The 26525-nt window shown below is 48.5% G+C and overlaps 1 protein-coding gene across 3 annotated transcripts; it reads left to right on the plus strand.

Annotated features, from left to right (window-relative positions):
* The first annotated feature begins 1431 nt into the window (after nt 1–1431).
* Nucleotides 1432–26421, plus strand: LOC114637506 (sodium/potassium-transporting ATPase subunit alpha-2). 3 transcript variants are annotated; one of them, XM_028785703.1, is made up of 23 exons: nt 1432–1458; nt 5757–5861; nt 6037–6096; nt 7998–8201; nt 8677–8790; nt 9002–9136; nt 10016–10133; nt 11725–11993; nt 12786–12984; nt 13107–13216; nt 13408–13542; nt 14221–14410; nt 14538–14713; nt 18216–18352; nt 18841–18991; nt 19083–19251; nt 19450–19604; nt 19951–20074; nt 20265–20410; nt 20578–20708; nt 22631–22732; nt 22869–22960; nt 24083–26421. In XM_028785703.1, exons 1-23 carry the CDS (start codon nt 1447–1449, stop codon nt 24109–24111), a joined length of 3063 nt encoding a protein of 1020 aa, XP_028641536.1. In that variant the 5' UTR covers nt 1432–1446; the 3' UTR covers nt 24112–26421. The 3 variants fall into 3 exon arrangements, with proteins under 3 accessions (XP_028641536.1, XP_028641534.1, XP_028641535.1); XM_028785701.1 differs by lacking the exons at nt 1432–1458; nt 5757–5861; nt 6037–6096; ... (8 more) ...; nt 14221–14410; nt 14538–14713 and adding an exon at nt 17449–17490; XM_028785702.1 differs by lacking the exons at nt 1432–1458; nt 5757–5861; nt 6037–6096; ... (9 more) ...; nt 14538–14713; nt 18841–18991 and having other exon boundaries at nt 18299–18352.
* The last annotated feature ends 104 nt before the right edge of the window (nt 26422–26525 follow it).

Here is a 26525-nt window from a genome sequence, read left to right on the forward strand (position 1 = left end):
CATTATACAGTTCTCTCAAAGGGGAGTCTGCCTGTCCCATTCCTCCCAGAAGGAACCGAGAAAGTCTTTGTTCTTTCTAGTCCAAGGCCTTGGTATCTGAAGTGATAATGACTTCCGTACTCTCCTTAGAAATGCCACACCTTCCAGATTTGACTTCTCAGACCGTTCACCAACCTCAGACTCAGACTCATCCAGAGCAGTATGGGGAGGCACACACAGAATGGCAGAGATGCTACCAAATGCCTGCTGTCCCCAGACCAGGCCTCCTTCCTGTGTCTTTCATATCTTCTGTCCTTCACCTCCCCAACTGCTTCTACGTGCCGAGATTCTTGCTTGCCTTGAACATGGGGCTGCAGGTGTGTCCACCCTTTAAAAATTGTGTCACAATGTTGTCATTGATAACATTCACGTCATCTACAAACCCACACTGGACAACTATGCAATCACAGTATCAAAAGAAAAAAACCCAAAAAACAAAAAAACCAACCAACCGAACAAACAAACAAACAAACAAACAAAAAACACCCTCACACTGGGCGGTGGTGGTGCACTCCTTTAATCCCAGCAGAGGCAGGCAAATCTCTGAATTTTGAGGATAGCCTGATCTGTAGAGTGAGCTCCAGGACAGCCAAGGGTACACAGAGAAAACCTGTATCAAAAAACGAACAAAATTGCTATAAAGTTACAAAGTATCTCAATATTTGAAGTAAGTTTAGGATGTGTTGTGCCAAATTCATACGTGGTGGTGGAGTGGGGTGTGCAGGCCGAGGGCAACAAGTTGGACATTCCTGGCTCAGCATCTCCAGGCTTTGGTCCCTGCAAGGAGCTTCAAATGCAAGAGTCATCTGTATTCTAGTTCTAATTCTTTCTTGGTCACATCGTCCTTGCAGCCTCTACAGCTGACAGAGCGGGCTGTTGCTTTCTCTGGGAACTTGGATGTGAGCTTGGGGAGATTCTGTCTTATCCACTAAGATGAATCCGTATAGCCTTGCTTCCTCACCTGAAAATATAGGCAGTTAGTCCTAGGACCCTGAGCAGGAGGCTATTGAGGGGCCACTTCTCCTTTTGCCTCCTCCCCCTCCCCATTCTGTTCCCCTTGCTTCTCTCTTGTTTGTAGCTGCCATGGGATGGGGAAATACTGAGAGGAGCTGAGGGGGGTGGGGGGGGGACACACCAGGGACAAAACAGGACCATCAGCTGGGCCAGTTGCTAAAGGGGCGGGAGGGGAGGGAGGAGTCCTCAGGGATCCAGTTTCAACAAACGTTTCTTTCCCCAGAAGGGGAAGGCGGGAGTGAGGGGGAGAGGGACCTATTTAAAGCTACCCTGTTGCTCAGACTGTCTCTGTCTGTCTGCCAGGGTCTCCAGCTGCCCCAGACAGGCGGTGTGGTCTTGGGATCCTCCTGGTGACCTTTCCAGCCTAGGTCCCCTCAGCCACTCTGCCCCAAGATGGGTCGTGGGGTGAGTATACCTCCAAGATCAGGGGCCACTCTCTGGAGGGTGGAGTAGAAATGGGATGTGGAGAGAGGGTGAGAGACTGACTGACTGCGTGGGATGGTTTGAACTTGGAACTGGTCTCCCAACTGCACATGCATGTGGATTCATTCCACAGTGCTTATGAGCCTAAGGACTGCCAGGTTCTGCGGTCACCCTGCTCTCTGCCTCTCCCACAACTAGCCCAGAAACCACCCAAGTGCCTTTCTAAATCTCCCCACTCTCCCCAGATCCCTCCTTTCTCTCCACAGTCCCTAGCTTCCCAGCTGAAGAGATCTTTGGCACTGTTAGTTTTCTGCGTCCTTGTTACCCACTCAAAATATCTATTCCTCTGAGGTCCTTAGCCCAAGAGCACAAGGGCCAGCCTGGGGCTGCAAAGAAGCTATGGAGCACCCCAGTCCCAGAGTCACCTAGCAGTTTGTTACACCAGTTCTCAGAGCTCTGCATGCCAGAGTCAGCTGGGACAGAGAGAGAGCAAAGATGTATCCCCAGCTCTCACCCCAGCACCCCTCTGGATGTCCCCAGCAACACTGCTGTGGGCTCCAGGCCATAGGCTTTGGGGACATTTCCAACGGCTGCTGAGAACTGGCCCTGCCCATGGCATTCTGAAGCAATGGATTTACCAATGAAAAGATTAACAGCCATGTCTGGGCGAGCAAGGACAAGGCTTCCAATTCTTGGAAATGAAATTCCCATATGAAGAAAAGGGACCCAATCCCTTTCCATACTGTGCTTGGCAGGTTTCCTTTTGTGGAATACTGGTGAAAGAGGGCATGGAGGGAAAGGGCTTGACAGCCATTGCAAAATGTGAGGAAGACTGTGCCACAGGGTGCTGTGGGCCAGCTTCTGGGTCCAAGGAGGAGTCAGACAAGGACATGTTATTGCACTAAGTTGAACAGCTGGAAAAACTCTGATCCTGGACACCAGGGGTCCAGAGCTAGGGTGGGAACTGGACAGAAGAGAATTGTGCCTATGTGCAAACATACATCTGTGTGTGTGTGTGTGTGTGTGTGTGTGTGTGCGTGCGCGCACGAGTGTACATGTGTCCACAGCCTTACAATAGCATGTTCCCAGGATAGTGCTGCAGGCATTCAGGGGTGAGCCTGCACTGTGTTTCAGCAGGTGAATTTTCAAATGAAGAGCCTTTGAGCCTACAGGGCCATGGGGTGGGAGATAAGACAAGGGCTGTGAGCCCACCCTTAGGAACTATCGATGAGCAATGGATTTCCCTGAGGAAGAGTTGTAGTCAAAAGAAGGCACACTATCCTGGGACCCTCAGCAGTATCTTTCCTGCCCCCATAGAAAGGGTAGATCCAGCTGAGGGGCAGAACCTCTGAAAGGCCAGGACCAACCAGGTCAGGCAAGCCCTACCTCCATCTAAGTAGAAAGAGCAGACACCCCTCCACCCTACTCTACCTTAGAGTAAGGTAGACTCAGCTCACAGAGTTCTTTCTACTCGGAAAATAATTTGACCTTGACTTCCCCATTCAGAACTTTTCCCCTAGCACCTTTGCTGGATCCATAACCTGTGGCACCACCCCTAACCTAGTGGCTATGTGTGACTTTGTTGGTCTGGTCTGTTTGGTGAAAAGCTGGGTTAAGTCTGGGAGCCCTGCAGAAAACAATCTCACTCCCCTCACTCAACTCCATGGTCTGCTTCACCTCCATTCCAGCCCACGGCTATGTGGCTGTGAAGGGCAGCGTGGGAGCTGGGGGAAGGAATCACACTGGTGGGAGGGAGCCAAGCCTCCTCCAGAGGCTGAGGTGGGGGTGGGGGGAGCACTGGCTGCTTTCCAACTACCCCCACTTTGTCCCAGTCTCTGGCTTTCTGAAAAAGAACTCTCTGTTCTCCTACAACATTGAAGAACCAAAGAGAGGGACTTGTGCTAGGGGAGGGGAGACCGGAGGGGGAGAGAGGGGTCCCCACTTCCTCTTTCTTTCTTTCCTGGGCAGCTACTGGCCCCAAATCTCTGCAGGCTCCTGGCCATGGAGCCTGAGATCCTTGCCAGGACAGGAGGAGGGGGAAGGCAGAGAATCCCAAGCTTTGCACTTAGGGGAGAACAGGGTGGGAGCTGGGAAAAGAGAGCGCCACATGGAGTTATTTAGCTCAGCCACAATTCAATAGATCAGCATGTAAAAGCCAGCACATTTCTCAGAGACATGTATTTGCTTGTTTGAGACAGGATCTCACTATGTAGTCCAGGCTGGACTCAAACTTCCAATTTTCCTGCCTCCACCTCCTGAATTATGGGAATACAGATGTGCACATCACCAGTCCCAGCTCTATAAGTGAGCATTTGGTTCTAATTTTCATGTCTGTTATTTGATGTCAGATGTGCAGAGGTCTTCCTGGACTCTGCAGCTCAGCCTCTAGCCTGAGCCTCCCACCCCTCAAGCCCCCAAGGACCACACTGAAGTCTGTCCAGATGCTTTCTCGAATTCAGTCCCTTTGTGGCTTTCTATTCTCTGCTCAGCCTCACCAAGAGTGCTAGAGGACGGAACATTTCAATACACCCAACTTAATGAAGCCGCCTGCATCACCCGGGGAGAGGAGAGGTAGAAATACTCAACTCCTTTGGATGAGCATTTTAGTTTCCCCAAGATGCTTGGCCTTCAGAAGCTCAAGACCAGATTGCATTCATGGGTATTTCAGATAGAGATGAAAGCATAACAGGTCGGTTTCCTTTTCTAAATGGAGCATGTCTGAGCAACACGGTCTCCGAGAGCACATCTCTGTCTAGGTCACTGCATCCTGAAACAAGTGTCCACCTTGTGGTGTATGCCCAAGCCCAGCACTGCTCCTGATTTCACTGGTGCTAAGCTTACTGTTCCTTATGATCTCAACAGCTGCCATACCCCGCAGATTGCTGACTCCGATAGGTGAAAATACGTTATTCTGAGTACTGAGGACTCAGAGGACCACAGCCACATGCTGGTGAAATGGCAGATCCATACCGATCTGCATTTGCCTGAATCCATAGAACATACGCTCACTACAAGAGTGTCAACCCTGGCCATTGGGATGAAACAATGTACTGCTCTAACGATGTGGGGTGCTGATGTGGAGGGAGGCTGTCCATGGGTAGAAGATTCGTGAGAACTTCCTCTACTTTCCACTCACCTTTGCGGTCAGCCAAAAAGCTGCTAAAAAAAAAATAAAAAACCCTGGCTAAAAGCAAAAACACCCCCAATTACATAGTCTTGAAAAACAAAATAAACAAGCAGCCTCCCCTTCCACTGATTCTCCTTTATATCAGGTATTCTTTCATTCTTTATGGAAAATACAGATCATAATCACAGCATCAAAAACTCCTATCTGGGCAGTGGTGGCGCATGGCTTTAATCCCAGCACTTGGGAGGCAGAGGCAGGCAGATTTCTGAGTTCGAGCCCAGCCTGGTCTACAGAGTGAATTCCAGGACAGCCAGAGATATATAGAGAAACCCTGTCTCGAAACAACAACAAAAACAAAAACAACAACAAAAAAAACTAACTTCTAAAAGCTCAGTGTAGCCTTTAGAGTTCATGGAAGAGGCATAGAGACCAGGTATAAACTTAGCTACTTGTTATATCCTGAGGGTGGTAGAGAGACATGGAGGGATATGACAATATTTTGCACACTATCAAGAACCCCAGGCCTTTCCTACTCCCCACTTAGCCCCTTGCTCCAAGGCCGCCTCCATTTGAATGAAGAATCCTCACCATCTCCCCAAAGAAGCTCCTATGCAACCCTGAAAACCTGCAGTGGCCCTGAAGAGAAGGGCAAACGGGGTCCTTAAAAGATCAGTATTAAAAACATCGCGCTGACCTGGACAGATGGCCCAGGACTGACCCTGACTTACATGACTTCAGATCTATATTTACTATCATATATACTTCTTGACAAAGGGAACTCAGTTATGCTTTGGAGTTTCCTATGTCCAGTCCCAGGCAAGCCTGCCCTGCAGGCTGGGCTCCCATTTTATAGACATAATTGAACCCATCGCTCCTAGATTCTCTCAGCCCATCATCTGTACCCGTTCCATTCACACCACCGAGCCTGCTCTTGCCTCCTGGGACTTTTACTCTATCCAGTGCTTCTCTCTAAATTAGGCAGACATTCCTACAGGATAGCCTGCCCATTGACACAATTCCTGCCCGCTCCCAGAGTCCCCTCAGATAACATAGAATAATCTTTTTCAAAATGTGCCCTGCTTCTAACGGCAGGACATCCTCGATGGCTCCATCCAGTCTCCGTGATGATCTGTGCCCTCCCTTCCTTTTTCAGGCAGGGCGCGAGTACTCGCCTGCCGCCACCACTGCGGAGAATGGGGGTGGCAAGAAGAAACAGAAAGAGAAGGAGCTGGATGAGCTGAAGAAGGAGGTTGCCATGGTAAGGACCACAGCGCTTTCAGCAGGGCTACGGAGCAGCAGCTCTGCTTGGGTAGTCACACACCAGCACCCATGAGCACCCAAAGGAGCGTTGTACCCAGGCCCGTGTCCCCACTTAACCCTGTCCCCCGAAGTGTGCCTCCTTTCCCAAAGCGTCTCCATGTCCCCTTCTCCAGGATGACCACAAGCTGTCCTTGGATGAACTGGGCCGAAAATACCAAGTGGACCTGTCTAAGGTGAGTGCCGGTGTGAGGGAGGCAGGAAGGAGAGCCCCAAAACTAGAACACAATGCCCTTTGCAAGTGAGGGGAGCAGCCCAGAGACTTACCTACCATTATGGGATTAGTTGGTGGCAAGGCCAGAAGTCAACTTTTGGACCCCTCCTTCCCCCTCTTTTCCTGTGTATCTGGAATCTAGAACTCCTTAGAACCCAAGGCCCAGACCCTGGCAAGGCTCTGTGGTCCTCCTCAAGCGTCTGCTCTCAGAGATGACAGGCATGGACCAGCAAGGTGACTCATCCCTGTTGTTATAGCACTTGCTGGCTCCTGCAGCATCAGTAGCTCTGTAATAAGATGCAGTGCAGACACTTCTTTAATCCTCACCAGAGCTGTGTCAGGCATTGCCAGCCTGTTTATTAAAGCAAGGAGAATCAGAAAGGGAGAATGACTTGCCGGATCTGTACCCAGGCCTGTGCTCCCCACTTAGCCCTGTGCCCCCAAGTGTGCTCAGCTTTCTTTCCCAAAACGTCTCATTTCCCCTTCCCCAGGATGGCCCCAGATGAGCTGGGTTATATAAATAAATACAGGCCACATCAAATTGCCGAACTCATCATTAAAAATTATTTTAAATTGTTCCTCAAAGCTAGGTGCTCTGGCACACCTCTATTACTCCAGCTACTTAGGAGACTAAGGCAGGGAAGATTGTAAGTTCAAGGCTGGGGCAGACAACTTAGAGTCCCTGTCTCAAGATCAAATCGAAGAGGCCTATGGATGTTGTTCAGTGGTAGAGTGCCATGTAGCTCCTGTGATGCCCTAAATTCAATCCTTACTTTAAAAAGAAAATCTTCCAAGTGCTATGGTGGTCTACTGTAGTCTCCGGTACTTAGGAGGCTAAAACAGAAAGAATATTTGAGCCCAGGGGCTCAAGACCATGGTAGACAAACTATTGAAATCTTGACTCAAACAAATAAAAACATTGTTGAAGCTAGCTACAAGTCCAAGGCCAGCTTGGGCTATAAAGTAACTTCCAAGCTAGAACAATACCCAGTCTCAAACAAACAAAAAAAAATTCTATGCTCAATATCCCTGAATTACTCCTTTCTGTCTCTCTGCTTAAACTGCTATGTTCCCACTCTTTAACCTCGCTTTATTTTCTATGACACTTTCTCCCCTCTCTGGCATCATTGTAAATTTACTAGTGTGGTTTCCTCTTTAGACTGTGGGTGGCTACTTTGTTGATCTTGTCTGTCTCTAGATCCTTCCCAGTGCAGGGCATGCAGTCAGAGCTCAAGGTTCACACATAAAGTAGGTGAACTCAGGACATGAAGATCAGTAACACGTGGTTTCTGCTCCAAGTCAGTAGCAAAAATTTCAAAAATAAAAACAGTACAAACAGAATTCCAGTGCGATATAGTAAGCACCACTCTAGAATCAAGCATGGGGAACTACCTGGATTCAGAAAGAGGCCTTTGATCTAGGCTGGCAAGATCAAAGAGTAGCAAGCCTGGCTAGGCTTTCTTTGGAAAGTGATGGGTGATTGCCAAAACTGCATGACAGTCAGGTCAAAACTGTGAGCTTTCCCTGGAGCCCTGGAGAAAGGAAGGAGCTGCAGGAAGAAAGAAGGGTGGTCAGACAAGGAATCTTTCCGGTGTGCTTATGCATGCTGTCCCAACAAAAACATCTTTCAGCCCAAGAATAACCAAGGTGGAGCCACAGTGAGAGTCCATTTTAGCCTTCAAGGCCCAAGGCTCATTATAGATACCAGTTTCTCTGTGTGGTCCCTTGTGATGCTCCCACCCCTTCCAACCAAAGGAGATTTTTCTCCTTCCAGCTGAACATGATTCTCCAAGATGCCAAGAGATGTGGTGAGGTTCAGATTTGTTCCCTATGCCCACCCCCATACCTTTCCTCACTCCCCAGGGCCTCACCAACCAGCGAGCTCAAGATATTCTGGCTAGAGATGGACCCAATGCCCTCACTCCACCCCCCACAACTCCTGAGTGGGTCAAGTTCTGTCGTCAGCTTTTTGGGGGCTTCTCTATCCTGCTGTGGATTGGGGCACTCCTCTGCTTCTTAGCCTACGGCATCCTGGCCGCCATGGAGGAGGAACCATCCAACGATAATGTAAGCGTGCTCCTGACCCCTGGACCAGCTCACGGCCCTGCCCTCCAACTCACAACCCCAAAAACGGTGATGGGAGGGCTCAGGAAACAAGATCACAGACCTAGTTAGTTCTTCAGGCTGAAGAAAAGTGAGGCTTCTGTACATACCTGTGAAGCGCCCTCCAACACATGTGTGTCAGCAATGAGTGAGACAGTCCGTCTGTACTCCTTCCACTAATAAGCTGGTCTGTATCCCTGGGTCATCACTCCTAGAAAAGCAGGAGCCATGGGAACTCCCTTCTTTGCCTTTTCATGCTAGGAGTGTGGATTAGGAGACTGGGGGAGGTTGTTGAGAAAGCCTTCTCACTACAGTTCTCGAACTTGAACTCAGACGGAGGATGAGGATCCCACACAGAGTGACTGGGTGCTCATCACAAGTGTCACCCACTCCTCAAGGTGACAAATGGCAAGTCCCTCAAACTCTTTCTTCTTACCAGTTATATCTAGGTATCGTGCTAGCAGCTGTGGTCATCGTCACTGGCTGCTTCTCCTACTACCAGGAAGCTAAGAGCTCCAAGATCATGGACTCCTTCAAGAACATGGTGCCTCAGGTAGACAGAAAGGGACCGGCTCCACCCATGTTGGGGCATGAGAACTCTGAGATGGCCCACCTCTTTTTGTCTTGTGGTCTGAGTTGGAAGAAAATACCCTTGTCGGCTCTCCACGCCAGAACACAGTTTTGCCTCTAATGGTGTGGGTTTTTTTCTCAGAGAGCAAAGGTAGAAATGAACAATTCATGATGGGCTCTTGGCCTTTCCACAGCAAGCTCTGGTCATCCGAGAGGGAGAGAAGATGCAGATCAATGCAGAGGAGGTAGTGGTGGGAGACCTGGTGGAAGTGAAGGGTGGAGACCGCGTCCCTGCTGACCTCCGCATCATCTCTTCCCACGGTTGCAAGGTGAGGAGGTCACTGGGAGTGAGTGGTTGAGTCTGTACAGTTAAGAGAGGCCCCGCTTGAAAGTTTAAAAGTTAAAAAAACCCACACCCAATTGTGAACATCAAGGTCTCCCCTGTACCTCCTAGCTATACCTCCTTCCACCATATGATGGCTACATGCTTCCTCTGTGTATCTATGTGTTAGGAATGCTCTATGCCCTGGGATTTCTTTGACCTAGCCACTTCATAGTCATTGTGTATTGCATACCATTTCCGTGATAGAAGCCTTTACATACACTATCTAATTTCACTCTGAAAGATTCCAGGCCAGCCTGGGCTACAGAGATCCCTGGCCTAATAAATAAAAGTTTAAGAAAAGAAATTTGAAGAAGCTGGGTGTGGTGGGTCACACCTATATAAATCTTAACCCTCCACAGGTGGGGGGGAAGGGTAGAAGCAGGAAGATGGAGAGTCCAAGGTCCACCCAGCCTGGCTACACAGAGAGGGTGTCTGGAAAGAGATGACGTAATTAGGAAGGCCCCTATCTGTCGCAGCCTGATAACCCTGGGAGGTAGCATTTCATAGACAGCCTTGGCCTTGCTGGAGTCTCTGGAGTTGTGCAATGCAATGACCCTGCTCACATTTCCACTTTACAGGCAAACAACAAAGGCCTTGCGGGTTAAGTAAATAACCCAAAGACATAAAAACGTCAGGTAGCCTCAGTCATCCAAACCAAACCTAGGGCGATAGCTGAGTAACGCCATAAGTATGTGATGAGGGCAAGCGTAATTTTGTCCCTCTTGTCATGAAGACTGACGGTGTTTGAATCTGCCTCAGGAGACAGCTGTGTGCACACAGAGCTGCTGCTACCAATTTAATGATCACACCCCTTTCTCCTCAGGTGGATAACTCATCCCTAACAGGGGAGTCAGAGCCCCAGACCCGTTCCCCTGAGTTCACCCATGAGAACCCCTTGGAGACCCGCAATATCTGTTTCTTCTCTACCAACTGCGTGGAAGGTGAGAAGCTAGCCTCCTAAGAAAGCTCCTTATCCCAGCACAGTGCAGGGAAGGGGCTGACTCTTGAAACTATATTTATTCGGCTAAAGCTGGACATATAAAGGGCATTTGAGGGGACAGGGCCCTGAACGTTGCAGTAGTCCTCATCTCTGGAGAGCAGGGCGTTGGCCAAGGGCAGACTGAGTCTGCTGGAAGTCACCTCTCTACAGGAAGCTCTCAGTTCTGTTGATCCCCAGACTGAAAGCCTTCCACAAAACACTCAGATGGTGAGGCAAGATGCCCCCTCCCCCAACTGTTAGGAATACGGGAGTCAAGTGAGGTCTTCTAGTCGGTGGTTCTAGACCAGCCAGTGAGCTGAGTCAGGACTGACTCTGGGAAGGAATCCAGGGGCAAGAGATGGTAGGAGAGAGAGGTGCCTGGACCACAGACCTCTCAAAGGTGATAACGAACACCCTCTTGCATCCCAGCTCCATGTCTTTTCTTCCCTGGGTCTCCTTCTCCTCAATACATTGGTTCTTTGGGCTTGTTTCCTTCCTTCAGAGAATTGGAATTACAATAAAAAATCACTACACATTAAATTTCCTAAATGTTTAATGTACTGGGAATCTGATTTGTCATAGCTTTCCCATAACTGAATGCATTTGAAAGGTCAGATAAGGTATCCTTACTGCTTATGCAGCGACTAGCTCTGAAGAGAGGAAAAGACTGCAAGTCCTATTTGTTGCAAGCCTGCTCTGTGACAGGCGATTGTCACAGCCCATTTGACTACTGACTCCTAGGTAGGGGTCCAAATGGCATGTGAACCAGATTTGACTGACTTGAACATGCATGCTCTTCCCAGGATTTCACGATTCCTTCCCAAAGACCCCTGTAATGTCACATATTTTAGATAATCACAAGATTATTTTATAGTTTATAAATATATAGAATAAATATACAGATATAATATGTAAAATAAAAATTATTTTATTCTACAGTGAGAAGATTTTGTTTTAATTTTTAAAAAATCTCTCCTAATGTGTGTGTGTGTGTGTGTGTGTGTGTGTAAGTGAGCACACTCATGCCACAGTGCACATGTGGAGGACCTGCAGAACTTGGTTCTCTCTGTCCACCATGTGGGTTCTAGGGATCCAACTCAGGTTATCAAGTTTGGCAAGTAGGAGCCCTTACACACTGAGCCATCTTGCTGGCCCAAGAAAATCTTAAGACTAAACCAACCAAGAAACAAAAACCATTAAGTGTTTTACTTCTGTTTCTAATGTGCTTTTGAGATATCTAGTGCAAGGTTGATTTGCTGAAGTGTGGTGGTGAGCCATGTTTACTTCATTTATTGAATCTCTTCAATTTGAACTTCAGTAGTACTTGCAAGATGTCTTCTCAGACCCAAATATAAAAGAAAATACTTTGCCATTTTATTGAATCTAAGATCGGTGGTCTATGCAGGGAGGGAAGCCCTGTTTACTAAAGGTGGCCACCAAGGTCCAAGTCTTCGGCTTATTTCCTTTGTGATGTTTCATATCCTTAGAAAACAATGAGACGTCAGTCATTGCCAGCCCAGGACACTCACTCTCTGTTCTTTCTTTCATGGCAGGCACTGCCAGGGGCATTGTGATTGCCACAGGTGACCGGACAGTGATGGGTCGCATAGCCACTCTTGCCTCTGGCCTAGAGGTGGGACAGACACCCATAGCTATGGAGATTGAACATTTCATCCAGCTGATCACAGGGGTGGCTGTGTTCCTGGGGGTCTCCTTCTTCGTTCTGTCCCTTATCCTGGGCTACAGCTGGCTGGAAGCAGTCATCTTTCTCATCGGCATCATCGTAGCCAATGTTCCCGAAGGGCTTTTGGCCACCGTTACTGTGAGTGAATGATGCTGAATTTCCACCATTGCCACCGTCCTTCTCCCTGTTTGATACAGACAGTTGCTTATTGCTTTTGGGCAATGTTCTTGCCTTCAGGTCCCTGAAGTCACATAGTAGACGCCATACACAGAAATTGCTCAGGGCATGCCTCTGAGTTTGTGGTTGAAAATTTTGGTGTTGAGCTGTATCTGAGCATTTGATTTCTCTTTTAGGGCTTGTTGAGGTTATGTTTCTCACCATCTGTGTGCTAGTCTCCCGATACAGTCTGGACTCTTGTCCTATAAAGACTTTTCAAAGGTTACCAGTGACTAACCTGCAAATCCACTGACATTTCTAGCTCTCATCCTTAACTCTGCTGCTGAAATAAATACTTCTGTCCACCCTCCTGCCCTCTGTCCTTCATCAGTCACTGTGATGTGTCACCATCCTGGTTCTCCTGGCCTCACAGTAGCTCAGCCGCTGTCAAGCTCCAGCCTCTGCCTTCTTCCTTGCCACTCTGAGAGGAACCTATTTTTTTCCACAGTTTCTATTGTCCCTTTTGTGGTTGTCACATCTTTGTACCTGCTCTGGAGTCAGACATCTTCAATTTTCTCCCGGGCATTGTCACAGATACCCCTCAGAACCTATTTAACAAGCCTAAAGTTGAACTGTTGCCATTTCCTGCTAGGTCCCACCCAGTCTTTTGTGAGTGGGATTAATGGAAAAGGATTAGAGCTTCAGAATGGTGAAGGATCATTGACATCAGTCACTCTAGACTTGGCCCTTTTCATTCTCCTCTCTGTCTGACAGGTGTGCCTGACGCTGACAGCCAAGCGCATGGCTCGCAAGAACTGCCTGGTGAAGAACCTGGAGGCAGTGGAGACTCTGGGCTCCACATCTACCATCTGCTCAGACAAGACGGGCACCCTCACCCAGAACCGCATGACAGTGGCTCACATGTGGTTTGACAACCAGATCCATGAGGCTGACACCACTGAAGATCAGTCTGGTGAGTGGGTGCTCCGGAAAGGGTGAAGGGAAGTGGATCCTGCTGAGGGCCCTGCAGAAGAGGGAGACCAGGGTGTGAAATGCTCTAATGGAGAGCCAAGCTTCCCCCTCCTTTCTTCCCAGGGGCCACTTTTGACAAACGGTCCCCCACGTGGACAGCACTGTCTCGGATTGCTGGTCTCTGCAATCGTGCTGTCTTCAAGGCTGGGCAGGAGAACATCTCAGTGTCTAAGGTAGGGGACCAGCCAGTGGGTGCAGACACAGATGTATTAGGGGGATGTTTCCAAAGTCCCCTTGCAGATACCCAGCTTTCCCTCTCACATCCTGTAGCTGCCTTGGTGACATCAACTGATGCTATGTCTCCGTCATCCTCCACTCCCTCCCCTCCCGCATTGTGACACTGAATTCTCATTTCTCCTGGCAGCGGGACACAGCTGGAGACGCCTCTGAGTCAGCTCTGCTCAAGTGCATTGAGTTGTCCTGTGGCTCAGTGAGAAAGATGAGGGACAGGAACCCTAAGGTGGCAGAAATTCCCTTCAACTCCACCAACAAATATCAGGTCTGGCTGGACTGCTGGGACAGAGAGAGAGAAAAGGGGACCAAAATGGGGAGAGTGGGTGAACAGAGACTCAGTAGAGGAAAGTGAGTCAAAGGAGATTCAACAGAAAGAAGGGATGGGGTACATTTGAGGAACAAATGATGCCTCTCTTTCTACTGGAAACCTTACTACACACAGCTCATCACTCTCTTCTGATAGACCCCCATCCGCTGGCAACAATCCCCCAACACTGCCATCTGAATAACTAAATCTCCGTAATTCCCTCACTGCATCCGTCAGCCTTTAGGCACCTGTTCATGCCAAGAAGAGCCTCAGCTCTGTTCTGCGTATACCATGGAGGGAAAATCCCTTGGTCACTGGGGACTAGGGGATGCTAATGAAAACCATCCGACCCCTACTAGCACAATGCCTATCCCAACTGATCTTAATGACTATTTGTTGAATAAAGTCACCGTTCTATGGACGTGACTCCATAGAACTCCACGGATTTTAAGACTCGTATTATAAACAAGGACCCTCCACACATAGTTTGTCCTTTGTTGACAATCTTTGATGGATAAGAGTTGTTATGTTATTAAGGAAGGCTTCCCTCTAAGCAGTTGCTATCAGACCCTGTGCTAAGCAACAGAGCCACCAAGATTATACGGCTCCCTCTGTAGCCCCCTTTCTCTTCTCCAGCTTTCCATCCACGAGAGGGAAGACAGCCCCCAGAGCCATGTGCTAGTGATGAAGGGCGCCCCAGAGCGCATCCTGGACCGATGCTCCACCATCCTGGTACAGGGCAAGGAGATCCCTCTTGACAAGGAGATGCAAGATGCCTTTCAAAACGCCTACATGGAGCTGGGGGGACTCGGGGAGCGAGTCCTGGGTGAGGAGGCAGAAAGAGGAGCAGGGGCTGAGAAGGTGGCTCCCAGGCTTTGGCAGTGTCTCTAGCTACCTGGAGGCAACCCGGCAGCTGCACTGCTGCTCTCACTCCTCCCTCTGCTCCTCCTCAGGCTTCTGTCAGCTGAACCTGCCTTCTGGAAAGTTTCCTCGGGGTTTCAAATTTGACACGGATGAGCTAAACTTTCCCACAGAGAAGCTCTGCTTTGTGGGGCTTATGTCTATGATTGATCCCCCCAGAGCAGCTGTTCCAGATGCTGTGGGCAAGTGCCGGAGTGCGGGCATCAAGGTACTGTCCTCCTTCCTACACCCCCCACACTTGTATCCTTGTATGCCTGGTGCCAGAGGTCAAGGGACCGCAGCAGCTGCTGTCCTGAGGAGACACAGGCTCCTGGTGGCCTCCTTCCCACTGACCCAGAGGAGTTATCCTTCTGCAGGGAATGGCACATGCCTGACAAGAGCACTCACCTCTGTCTTTAGCTCGTGCCTATCATCCAGCCCAGTTCACTGCCCCCTCTGCATGTGCCCCCACTTCCTGTTTCATTCGAAACACCAGTCGGCATTCCTAACATGGATACTTGGTTATCTGACTGCCCCACTGCTGCTCAGTCTAACCATTTGGAGCAGGACTAGTAAGCTCTTGTCTACCCAGTGAGTTCCTCTTATCTCTCCATATTCTCCTCTCTCACCCACAACTCCCCCCCTCCACACACACTGAATTCTTGTCCAAGTGCAGTCGGTCATTTCTCACTGACTACTCTCTTTTATTTGTTTGGTTTGTTCTTCATCTAGAAAATATTTATTGCTTACCAACATACATCAGGTACTCAGTCCCTGACATCCTCTTTTTTCTAGTCACCAATTCTGGTGTCATCAGTTCCACAATTTTTTTTTTTAACAATGAAACTCAGCCTGTCCCCTGAGAGCCAAGTCTTTGTATCCCACCAAGGATACAAAGATGAGTAGAAACTGAGCTACATCTCACTCTCTCTGGATTAGGAGCAGTGGGCAGATGCTTCTAAACACATCACAGAACAGTCACAAGGGTTTTGTATTTATTGGTCAGATGCCCTAATAATAAGTTATTTTAACTTATTATATGCATCAGACACTACAAGCACTATGCATGGCTTCCTTCTGAGTAAGCACCAGCATCTCCCTGTTACAGAGAGAGAAACTGAGGCACAGAGTACCAAGCCCAAGACCATATAGCAAGTAAGATAGAATTTGAAACCAGGCAGTCTGTTTCTTAACCATCATACCAGAAGACTTGGTGCTGTGAATGTGTGTGAGTTTTGACCAAAATAAGAACCCAGTATGGAAAATAGGCATTATTACTCACACACTCCCCACTGAAAAACAAACACGGAGAAACTCAGAGTAGATAGCTTCTCCAAAATAGAAGTGCTGTAAGAGTTGATTTGGGAATAGGAAGCCCAATTGGCCTGTCTGGGAGCCATGTTCCTTCTGCCCAGTCAGGTGCCTCTTGGCATGATGAGAAATGGCACAGCGGCTGGGCAAGGGCTCTGTGGAAAACCAACTGGGAACTGTTAATTCTGCCTTGGAGAACTAGACAGGGTTTAGCAGAGGGGATGATATTTGACCTGGGCCTTGAAGGCTGATGATGATTCAGTAGGCTCTAACGGAAGGGGAGCCACAGCAAGAACAGTATGTACCCAGATGTGCCCACACTATCAGGAGGTGTGCAAGTCAGCAGGGGAGAGATAGGGGGACGACTGGGAATTAGGACTGAGACATTGGGTCAGGGCCAGTTGGAAGGATTTCCTTTAAATGCCAGACTTGTGTGCCACAGAAGACTGCAGATGTCACAGAGATAGCTTTAAGGCTACCTAATGGAGGATAGACTCGATTTGGGCAAGAGCTGAAATCAGGGAAGCAGGGTGACAGATTAAGATAACACAATAGCACAATAGCCCAGGCCAGGGTGAGGATCTAAGCACGATAGTGACACAGGGAATGGAGACACGTAGTTGCATTTGAGAAGCATTTTGAGAACTTGGTGAGCAAGCTGGGCATGAGGTACAAAGATATGGGAGAGAACAGGACAGAATGGACAGAGTAGACGCTGTCTAAGAGAAGGAGCAGAGCTTGGGGGGGAGTGCTGGGAGGACTGATGGGATTTCAGCTTCTATCTTAAGTTTGAAGCATTTATAGGGGGGTATGAACATCTAGAGACAGTTGGAATGTAGTTTAGAGTTCAAGAAAGAAGGTCAGGACTAGAGATTTAAATCTCATTAGCATATGAGTATAAACTAAAGGTTTATTAGACTACTTTATTTCATTGTTCAGAAAGCAAACAGGAGCCAAGGGAAAGGTACAGAATGAGACCCTGGGTTCACCAACATTTCTGAGGAAGTGGAGAAAGAGAAAGGAGGGAGACAGGGTGGTAGGACACAGCTAACATTTATTGTCTACATAAAGCCAGCCTGGGATGATGTGAACCACCCCCTCCATTGTGCTAAAACAAAAAAATGGACTTGTCCAAGTTCCAACAGCTGGTAAATGTTCCTGTCCAAAGCCAGGACTTGCTCCATTCTGCCACCCTGAGGAAGCTTGAACGAGCACTCAACGGTGTAGAGATACAACTGAGGCAGAGATGAAGGAGGTGCAGAAACCAACAGACTGAAGGATCTCAATACCTTAGAGAGTCAAGAACAATGAGGTTTGAAGAGACGCTTGTTTCTCAGTAGGAAGGTACTTTGGGGGAAGGTTCAGGTTAATAAAATAGCGGTGGGAGAGAAGGCAATGCAGCCTGAAGAGGTGTGTCTTGTTTCAGATCTGTGGGACTTCTTCTCCAAGCCCACATATGCTAATCTGCCCTCTCCCAGTTGGCTCATTTTATGCTGATAGCCTCTTTCCAGGAGTACACCCTTCTCATCCCATTCCTTGTATTGTGCAACAGTAAAAAAAAAAAAAAAAACAAAAAACCATTAATTACCCTTGCCTTGCCTAAGCCTTGCCTCCCCCATACCATGCAGGACAGTTGGAAGTAGATGAGCATGTGGCCCTGATCTTCCCACTGCGCTGCTGCAGTGGCCACTGGAGGTACTTGGGAAACCAAACCTTTGTTCTGGATTCCTGTGACCCTGAAGAAATCACGAGTGCTCACAAAGCTTTGGTCTTCTTAACTGTATTCAGGGGAGCTGCTAACAGCTGGTGAGGTGGCTCAGCCGTTAAAAGCGTTAAGAGCACTCACCGACAGCTTTTTCAGAGGACCCAAAGGCAACTCTCAGTTGGCCCTCTTCTGGCCTCCAAGGGCACCAGGCACAGATGTAGTAGACAGACATACATACAGACAAAACACCCATACACGTAAAATAATAGAAGGAAGAGGAGGAGGGAAGCTGTTAAAAGAAGTACCTGTCCAGCTCTGTCTCATTTTCACGTATCCAAACTCCTAAAGCAATCTCCCAGACAACTCAGGCATGATAATGTCTGTACATAATCCCAGCACTTGACAGACATAGGCAAGAGCAGTCAGGCAGACAGACAGACAGACAGATTGAGTTGGAGAAGAAACACAAACTCTCTTCCGCCGAGGGACCCTCATTAACCTGCCAATCTGTCATAGATGTTTTTTGGCTGTTTAAACACGCTCTCTCTGAACCTTGAACCCAGTTTGTTCTGTCCTTTGTCCTTACTGTCACACACACACACACACACACACACACACACACCTAGTAGTTTAACTTTACATGATTTGGAGAAAGGAACAGGGGCGGGGGGTGAAGCAACACTGCTTTCTCTTTCTGCCTTCTGTCTCCTATCAGGTGATCATGGTGACTGGGGATCACCCTATCACAGCCAAGGCCATTGCCAAAGGTGTGGGCATTATATCAGAGGGTAACGAGACCGTGGAGGACATTGCAGCCAGGCTCAACATTCCTGTGAGTCAAGTCAATCCCAGGTGAGGCCATTACAAAGATCTCACTGCTGGCCAGCACATCCTCTCCCAGAGAGCCCCTGACTGTGACTTGGGAATATCTGGACAGCATCTCTAGGACCCTTAGACTAAGGTTTTTCCTTTGATAGCCCAATGGCTAGTTCCTCAGACAAGCTTGTGTTTGGGCTGTGCCACTGATGAGCTGTGTCACCTTGGAAACGTCTTGCAGCCCAGAACTTTCATTTTCTCAGTTATGAAATTAAGATGCTGTCCACACTGCAGGGTTGCTATAGGGATAGGATCTGCCTAGCAAACAGCACTTATGCTTGCACAGGTAGGATGTAATATTGTCTCCTCTGAGAGAAATAGCAGGACTTGGCTTCACAGAAGGGAGCATAGAAGCAATAGTGGAATTCCACCTCCCAGAGGAACTAAGGCACTCAGTGGCCAGGGAGGGACAGCAGGACCAGCATGAGCATAGATGGTCAGCTGTCTCTGCCCTTACCCTCCAGAGAAGCCAAGGCATGTGTAGTGCATGGCTCAGACCTGAAGGACATGACGTCAGAGCAGCTGGATGAGATCCTCAGGGACCACACGGAGATTGTGTTTGCCCGGACCTCCCCTCAGCAGAAGCTCATCATTGTGGAGGGGTGTCAGAGGCAGGTGAGCAAGAGGCAGAGACAGGGCAAAATCAAGAGCCAGACAGGCAAGGACTCTGTTCTCAAACACCTTTGGTGTCTCCCTCGCCTTCCAGGGAGCCATAGTAGCAGTGACTGGTGACGGAGTGAATGACTCCCCCGCGCTGAAGAAAGCTGACATCGGCATTGCCATGGGCATCTCCGGCTCTGATGTCTCTAAGCAGGCGGCTGACATGATCCTTCTTGACGACAACTTTGCCTCCATTGTGACAGGCGTGGAGGAGGGTGAGGAGGCTGTGTGAGCTGCGTGGCATGCAGGATGTCTGAAGCCAGACCTTCTGCTTCCTCTGACTTTCACTCTAAGATCATGCTGCTTCAGCTTTAAACCTTCCTCTTAGAAAAATGAGCAGCCTGTCACAGCTCAGGGACCAGGGCGGGGAGGGTCCCTCTGTTCTCCCTGACACCCTCAGAACCTCTTCACAGGCCGCCTGATCTTTGACAACTTGAAGAAGTCCATCGCGTACACTCTGACCAGCAACATTCCTGAGATCACCCCCTTCCTGCTGTTCATCATTGCCAACATCCCCCTTCCCCTGGGCACTGTGACCATCCTCTGCATCGACCTGGGCACAGACATGGTGAGGCCAGAGGGCGGAGTCAAGGCAGACCAGGCAGTCCCACAGAATAGGGGTGGGGTGAGCAGCAGACGAACGAGCTGCACCCAGGCACCTGACTAGATCCTGACTAGTAGACGGCAGATCAGCACAGGCCTGGAGGAAAATAGGAAGTTTCTCTCCACCACATTGTAGTACTGGGAATTGAACCCAAGACTCACTCGTGCTAGGCAAGCAGCCCCCCCCCAAGCTATATCCCTAGTGATAACAGAGTCTTATATGCCAATGTGCTGAATTCTGTTAGTGCTTCATTGAACAGTGTCACAGACCTCTTCAGATACCTTCTCCTCCCTTTGTCCTGTGTGTACAGGTTCCTGCGATCTCGTTAGCATACGAAGCGGCTGAGAGCGACATCATGAAGAGGCAACCACGGAACTCCCAGACAGACAAGCTAGTGAACGAGAGGCTAATCAGCATGGCTTACGGACAGATTGGTGCGCCCAGCCAGGGCTTGGGAGGGTATCCCCCAAAGGCTGCTTCTAGTTCCCGAGAGAGATGAATGACGTTTCAGGAAAGAGTCCAGCTGTCCGAGAGCCAGAGACTTCCATCTCTGTCCCCAAGGGATGGCTCTTTCCAGTCCCCTTCTCTACTCAGGTCCCACCCTTTGTTTACAACTACCTTCAGGCATGATCCAGGCTCTGGGTGGCTTCTTCACCTACTTTGTGATACTGGCAGAGAACGGTTTCCTTCCATCACGGCTGCTAGGGATCCGCCTTGACTGGGATGATCGGACTACCAATGACCTGGAGGACAGCTATGGACAAGAGTGGGTGAGTGGGGCTGTATAAGCGTGCCACAGACAAGAAGGGGCAGGGCTGAGGCCCTGGCAGGAATTGGCAAGGAGCAGCCAAGGGGCTGAAGATGGAGTAAGTGCCAGGTTTAACAACTGCTTAAAGCATGCTGTTTGCTGGACCATCTCTTCCTCTCTCATGTCCAGACCTACGAGCAGCGGAAGGTGGTGGAGTTCACATGCCACACGGCCTTCTTTGCCAGCATTGTGGTTGTGCAGTGGGCTGACCTCATCATCTGCAAGACCCGTCGCAACTCAGTGTTCCAGCAGGGGATGAAGTGAGCACCTACCACTACTACTACCGGTCCCTATCAGGCAGAGTTCTCTACACATGATCACCAACCCACATAGGCCAGGAGTCTAACACTAGCGCACCTTAGCTCCCAGGACTCAGGTTTGCTGAGGAAGTATCTGGTTGTAATAACACACCTATCCATAGCCATGCTTAAAACAGACCAAAAATGAGGACGGCATGGCAAGACTCTTTCTACTGAGTTGTAACATTGCTCTGAAAGTTACATTGTTATCGTTTCCTATCTTCATGTTCATCTTCCTTGTTTTCTTCTCACCCTCCTTCCTCTTCCATTCCCTAGCTAAACGGCACCTAGCCACATCCTCTCCCCAGTTCTAAATCCAGGGTCAGGTTTCCTGTGCTCCACACCAACCTTGGCAGGTAGCCGAGTTTATAGCATAGGTCATATGTGCTGCATCTGCCCAGGGGCCTACTCAGGCCTTCTACAGTGTGGCACCATATGCCATGCAGTGAATCAAGTGTCTCATTCTAGTCTCACAACGGCTCCTCCAGGTGGGTACCATTGTACATTGTGTTGGCAAGAAGTTCCCCATGGTTAAATGGTTAGGCCACTCAGCTGCTCCGGGCGCTCTGGGTTGATCTCTCCACCCCACATTGTAGTAGCTTACCTCACAGATAGGGATAACTAAAGTACTAAAGGGGACCAGGCTCTTTTTTTTTTCCTACCATAAACAAAGGCTACTATTCTCCAAGAGTTTTGTCCCAGGAAATCTAAGAAATTAGGTACAGTCCTATACGAGACACTTAGAAGGAAGTATGTGGGTGACCCAGGAAGGTAGAGACAGAGCCAAACTGATTAAGTCAGTCCATGGAAAGGCAAATTAAGAACAAAACAACATGACTCTGGCTAAGCACAGGAAGAAACACTGATACCCACAAACCACCTCGCCAGAGGGAGTCTCAGAGTGCCCAAGTCTTACCTTCTGTCTCTAGACTGTTAATAGTCCTTAGAGACACTCTCAGCAACATTTCAAACAGAGATATGAAACCAAGCTCTTATTTGCGAGAAACTGCCAGTTTTTCTAGTGGGTCATCCTTAGGCAAGCCTCAAGAAGACAGTGATGGCATGTTAATCCAGTTTTGCTTGGAACCCATGAATGTTTATAATAAATTTTAATGTATTCATCACTAGCAAGTATAAATAGGGAGACAAAAATCAATTAAAACGTGGGCTGTGTGGAAGAGGAGCAATGAGACATTCCTATGTCCTCTTCAGACATCGCCTCATGCTTTTTGTAACCAAAGGAAACTTGTCTTCTTTTCTCCTTATTATATGTAAAGGACAAGCATACAAAATTAAGCACTCATCAACCACCCAAAGTCTGGCAGTGGTGAAGCTAGCCATAGGCTTGACAGATATGACTCTAGAAACTTCCCTCATCACTTTGCTCTGTTCTGCTTTTAAATTCTAATGCAGAGAATATATGTCAACCATTTCCTGTGTGGTAACACAGAAGCAAACATCCTCTTCATTCAGTGTCTGTGATAAGCAACCACCCAGGTCGAAGGAGATGCTAAGAAACAGAAGGCATCCATGAGCTCTGTCCAGAGGTGCTTTTAAAGACATCTTGCTGGGAAGATGGCCTAGTGTGCAATAACAATATTATATGTTGCCTGTGGGCAAGCCCCTGTTGACTACTACATCTCTGGCACAGAGTTACATAAGAAATAACTATTTAATGAGCTAATAAACAGAACAAGCAGAAGAAAGCGTTTGTTTCCTTTGGTTACATAAAGCATGAGAAGAGGTTTGTAAAGGACCTGGATGAAGAACCCTTGCCCACATTTCTTCCCGATCCTTTCCCTTCTGCCCCCAGGGTGTCCCTGGAGCTCTCCCTCTGATATCCGCCCACAAAGCGACCTGCCTTCTTTCCTTTGCCTTTCTAGGAACAAGATCCTGATTTTTGGGCTGCTAGAAGAGACGGCTTTGGCTGCCTTCCTGTCTTACTGCCCGGGTATGGGGGTGGCTCTCCGAATGTACCCACTCAAGTGAGTGTCTCTCTAGCATTGAGGGAATGATTGCAGCAGAGAAATCTTGGGCCTCTTCTAGGACCCAAGATTAACTCTACCTTTGCGACATGTGCCACCCTCTGGAGCTCCTGACACCTCCTTCTGTTGCTTCCAGGGTCACGTGGTGGTTCTGTGCCTTTCCCTACAGTCTCCTCATCTTCATCTATGATGAAGTCCGAAAGCTCATCCTGCGGCGGTACCCCGGGGGTAAGCATGTCCACTCTGCAGAAAGGTCTGTCTGACCTAAGGTCCCAGGCCCTGAGTATTCCCACCCCAACCTCTTTCTGTAAGATCCTATATCCCACTTAGCTTAAGGTTCTTTAAGGCCTCAACTTTCCTCTAGATCAGTGGTTCTCAACTTTCCTGATGCTGTGACCCTTTAATACAGTTCCTCATGTTGTGGTGACCCCCAACCATAACTGTTATTTTGTTACTGTTATGAATCATCATATAGATATTTAATATGCAGGATATCTGATAGTCAACCCCTGTGAGACAGTAGCCCTTGAGAGGCCTTTGGGCCTGGCCTAGTACTTGTCTTGACTTCAAGAGATGGAGTTTTCTTTTGACCTTTGAACTGGCCATTTGACCCCCAAAGAGGTCATGACCCACAAGTTAAGAACTACTGCTTTAGAATCCCAGGTTTTAACTCTCAGGTTAGAAAGGCCCGTCAAGGCCATCTAGTCATCTACACACTTGCTGATAAAAAGATGTACAAAAGTGATTTATTTATTTAGGATCATAAGGTAAGGAAACCTGAACACAGGGCTCCTGGTTCCCAGGCATCAACCAAGATCTGGTTTATTTTCCCTAGACATGTCTTTGATCATTTGCTAGGTTCAAATGGATGGCCTACAAACCACACACGGTCCATGAACAGTGTTTGGTATACAGTGGCCCAATATTTTATGTGTGTGTGGTTTTCTAATGGGCCCAATATCTAAAGCTTTGTCGTTTTCGCATCAAATCTGAAATCTGATTTCTAAAACAAATATTAAGGCTGTCAGTCTTTGTAGTACCAGTGGGACCACTCCCTCCTTAGCTGCTGGCTACCTGGGGAGACCAGAAGGCATTTTCAGCATCTACTGAATGAAATGCAAGTCCCCCCTGAAGATAGACTTGTCCCCTCTTTTCCAGTTAACAACATGAGCCCACTCCAGCAGGCTAGGGGCTGTCCTTTTCCTCTGTTCTATTCCCCTGGCTTCTTTTCCTCCTTACCCTCAGCTATTCAAGCTCTGGTCAGCCCTAAGCTGTTGAGGCCCTGGGTGGGGTTGACCTTTTGCCTCCTTTTATGCTCCTGCTGCAACCTTTATCCCATCTCTCTAACAGGCTGGGTGGAGAAGGAGACATACTACTGAGCTCGGTGACAGAGGAAGACCGAGGGAGAAGAGCAGAGCGCTCCGGAGGGGCTGCTGGGGGTTGTGGTGAAGGGAAGGGCTGGGGACACAGTAGGAGGTAACTACATGAACTAAGATGGCAGGCTTGGGTAAATAAACTTGAGGAGACTGCTCCAGCTGCTCCATAGGTCCCGCTGTGAACCCTAAGACAGTACATGTTGGGGTTGCCTCTTCAGATCCTTCCTATCCCAGTCTCTCAGTCTGTAAACTAGAGGTCGCCCCAGCCCTCCCTGTGTCCCAGCCCTTCACCTCACCTGTATTATTCAGATAGATCAACACACAAAGGTCAATCCTATCTAACTCTGGAGGAAAGCCTCTCAGATCACCAAGTGTGTGTGCCCCGGCTTCATTCCTCTTCCCATTCTGGCTTCCCTTCCTACCTGAGTCTTTCCTGCTCCTCCCCCTCACACCTTGAAAAACAAAATTCTCTTTCTGTGAGTGCAAGAGCCTGGGACCAGGAAAGGAAGCCAGTTGGACAGATTAGATCTGTGTCCCAGCCAAGGCCAGTCAGGAACCAGCGGAGAGCTGGGCTTGTGAAGAGAGGTCAGGGTGGCTGAAGGGGAAAGCAAAGAAAGAAAGAGTGACTACAAGTTTGTCATCTTCAGCCTCCAGGTAGGTGGGGAAGGCTCTGGCTCTGTGTCCTGCCTTTAGAGACTAGCACACCAGCAGGCCAAGTTCCAACCTCATCAGATTAGCAGTAAGGGCAAGTCCAGGGGCAGTGTGCCACCCAGTGCGCCACTGATCCTTGGGTAGTGGTCCTTCCTGTCTGCAAGGCTCAGGTGTCACAGAAGGTCCAGCTATCTCAACCACACACTCTTGGGAACACCCCTCTCTTTAGAACAGTAAGTTCTCTGGGGCCTTATGCTGTTCTGAGAGCCCCATTAGCTGCTGCTTCTACCCTTGCTCTCTCTTTCCTTTCTGCTTCCTGCTGAACCAACGTCATTTCCAGTATTGCCTAGTTAGTCCTGGAAAAGGATCTCTTGGCTATTGTCAGGAATCAGTGTAGAAAAGTTCCCAGGACATCCCTGCCTTTCAAAAACATGCAGAATCGGAGTAGCTCATGACACTGTCAGAAACTTCAGACACTAGAGAAATTCTTAAGAAACCTACGCATCTTTGCCCTCTTGGATGGCATGGCCGCTGTACCTGGGCAAGTGCCCACTTTCTTTGAGACAGGAAGCTGGCTTCAGGTTCCCATAGGATAGTTTTCTTTCCTTATTTCCTTCTCACCTAACATTTTTGCTCTTCAGACAGCTGCCCATTCCCTAAGCCTGGCCTAGAAAGCAGAGCCTAGATGTGCCTAGATGAATGAACCAAGTAAGTGAGAAACAGCAAGGAAACTGGAAGCCTTGAGGTGGGAGTGTGAAGGTCAAGACAAGCATTAGGCCGGGCCCAAGGGCCTCCCAAGGGCTGCTGTCTCATCACGGTGGAGTTTTGCTTTACCATAATACCTTGAAATTTGTCAGTCATGTGTGACCTTCAGTTGGAAGTCTAAATGAGACACCATATTTATTTGGGCCTGATTAATTTGAGATCATTGATTTTGAACAAAAGTTTACCTTTGCACAATCAATAAAGTCATCTGTTCGGTAAATTAAGAGCATAAACAATATTGCTAGGAGCGGCATATCAGTCTCCAAAAATGCTTTTGGAGCCCTTTAGAGTCTCCCTCTAGAATCAGCAAGTGCATAGGCTAATTATTATCAGTCCTGATATATTTTTTAAAGGAACATCTACAAGATCCTTACTGGCGACCTTCTGTGAGACATTAGTTTGAGGTACTACACAAGTACTTGAAAAACAATAAAGTTTCATTTCTTTATGAAAAATTAAAAGAGAAGTTACTCCCATGGTTGGTTTCTACAGTTCATATTGGCCTTCCTCTCAAACTGTGGTGCTGGGTGTGTGCATGGAAGGACTTGGCTTGTCAAGAAAACAGAAAGAAGGGGCAAATGTCCAGAGTAGCAGGGAAATAATCCTGCCACAGACCGTGCTCTGAAGGGGAAGAAGTTAGGTTTATATTCCCTTGTCCCCATAGCCAGTCCCGCCAGGGAGCCATAAGAGTTTGTCCAGGACAGTGAAGAGTGGCTATGGGCCCAGGAAAGGCAAGGACATTTCAATTTTTTCTGTTTCAGACCAAATCAGTCCACTCTCAATCTTAGGGGTATGGAATGGGGCCACTACAGCCAAGTCAGTGCTGACCAATAGTGTATACTGTACACAGAGCCATCCTTAGGAAATGGAGTAAAATGCATACAGCCTTGAAATCTACCTGAGTCGGTGTCAGAAACCTTCTTGCAGAGTGTGTATGTGATGGGCATAAGCAGAGACACTGTGCACTGAGTCAGGAACAACTGGATGATACACATCCCTGT

The sequence above is a fragment of the Grammomys surdaster genome, unplaced genomic scaffold (genome assembly GCF_004785775.1).
Source record: "Grammomys surdaster isolate TR1022 unplaced genomic scaffold, NIH_TR_1.0 125341, whole genome shotgun sequence".
NCBI lineage: Eukaryota > Metazoa > Chordata > Mammalia > Rodentia > Muridae > Grammomys > Grammomys surdaster.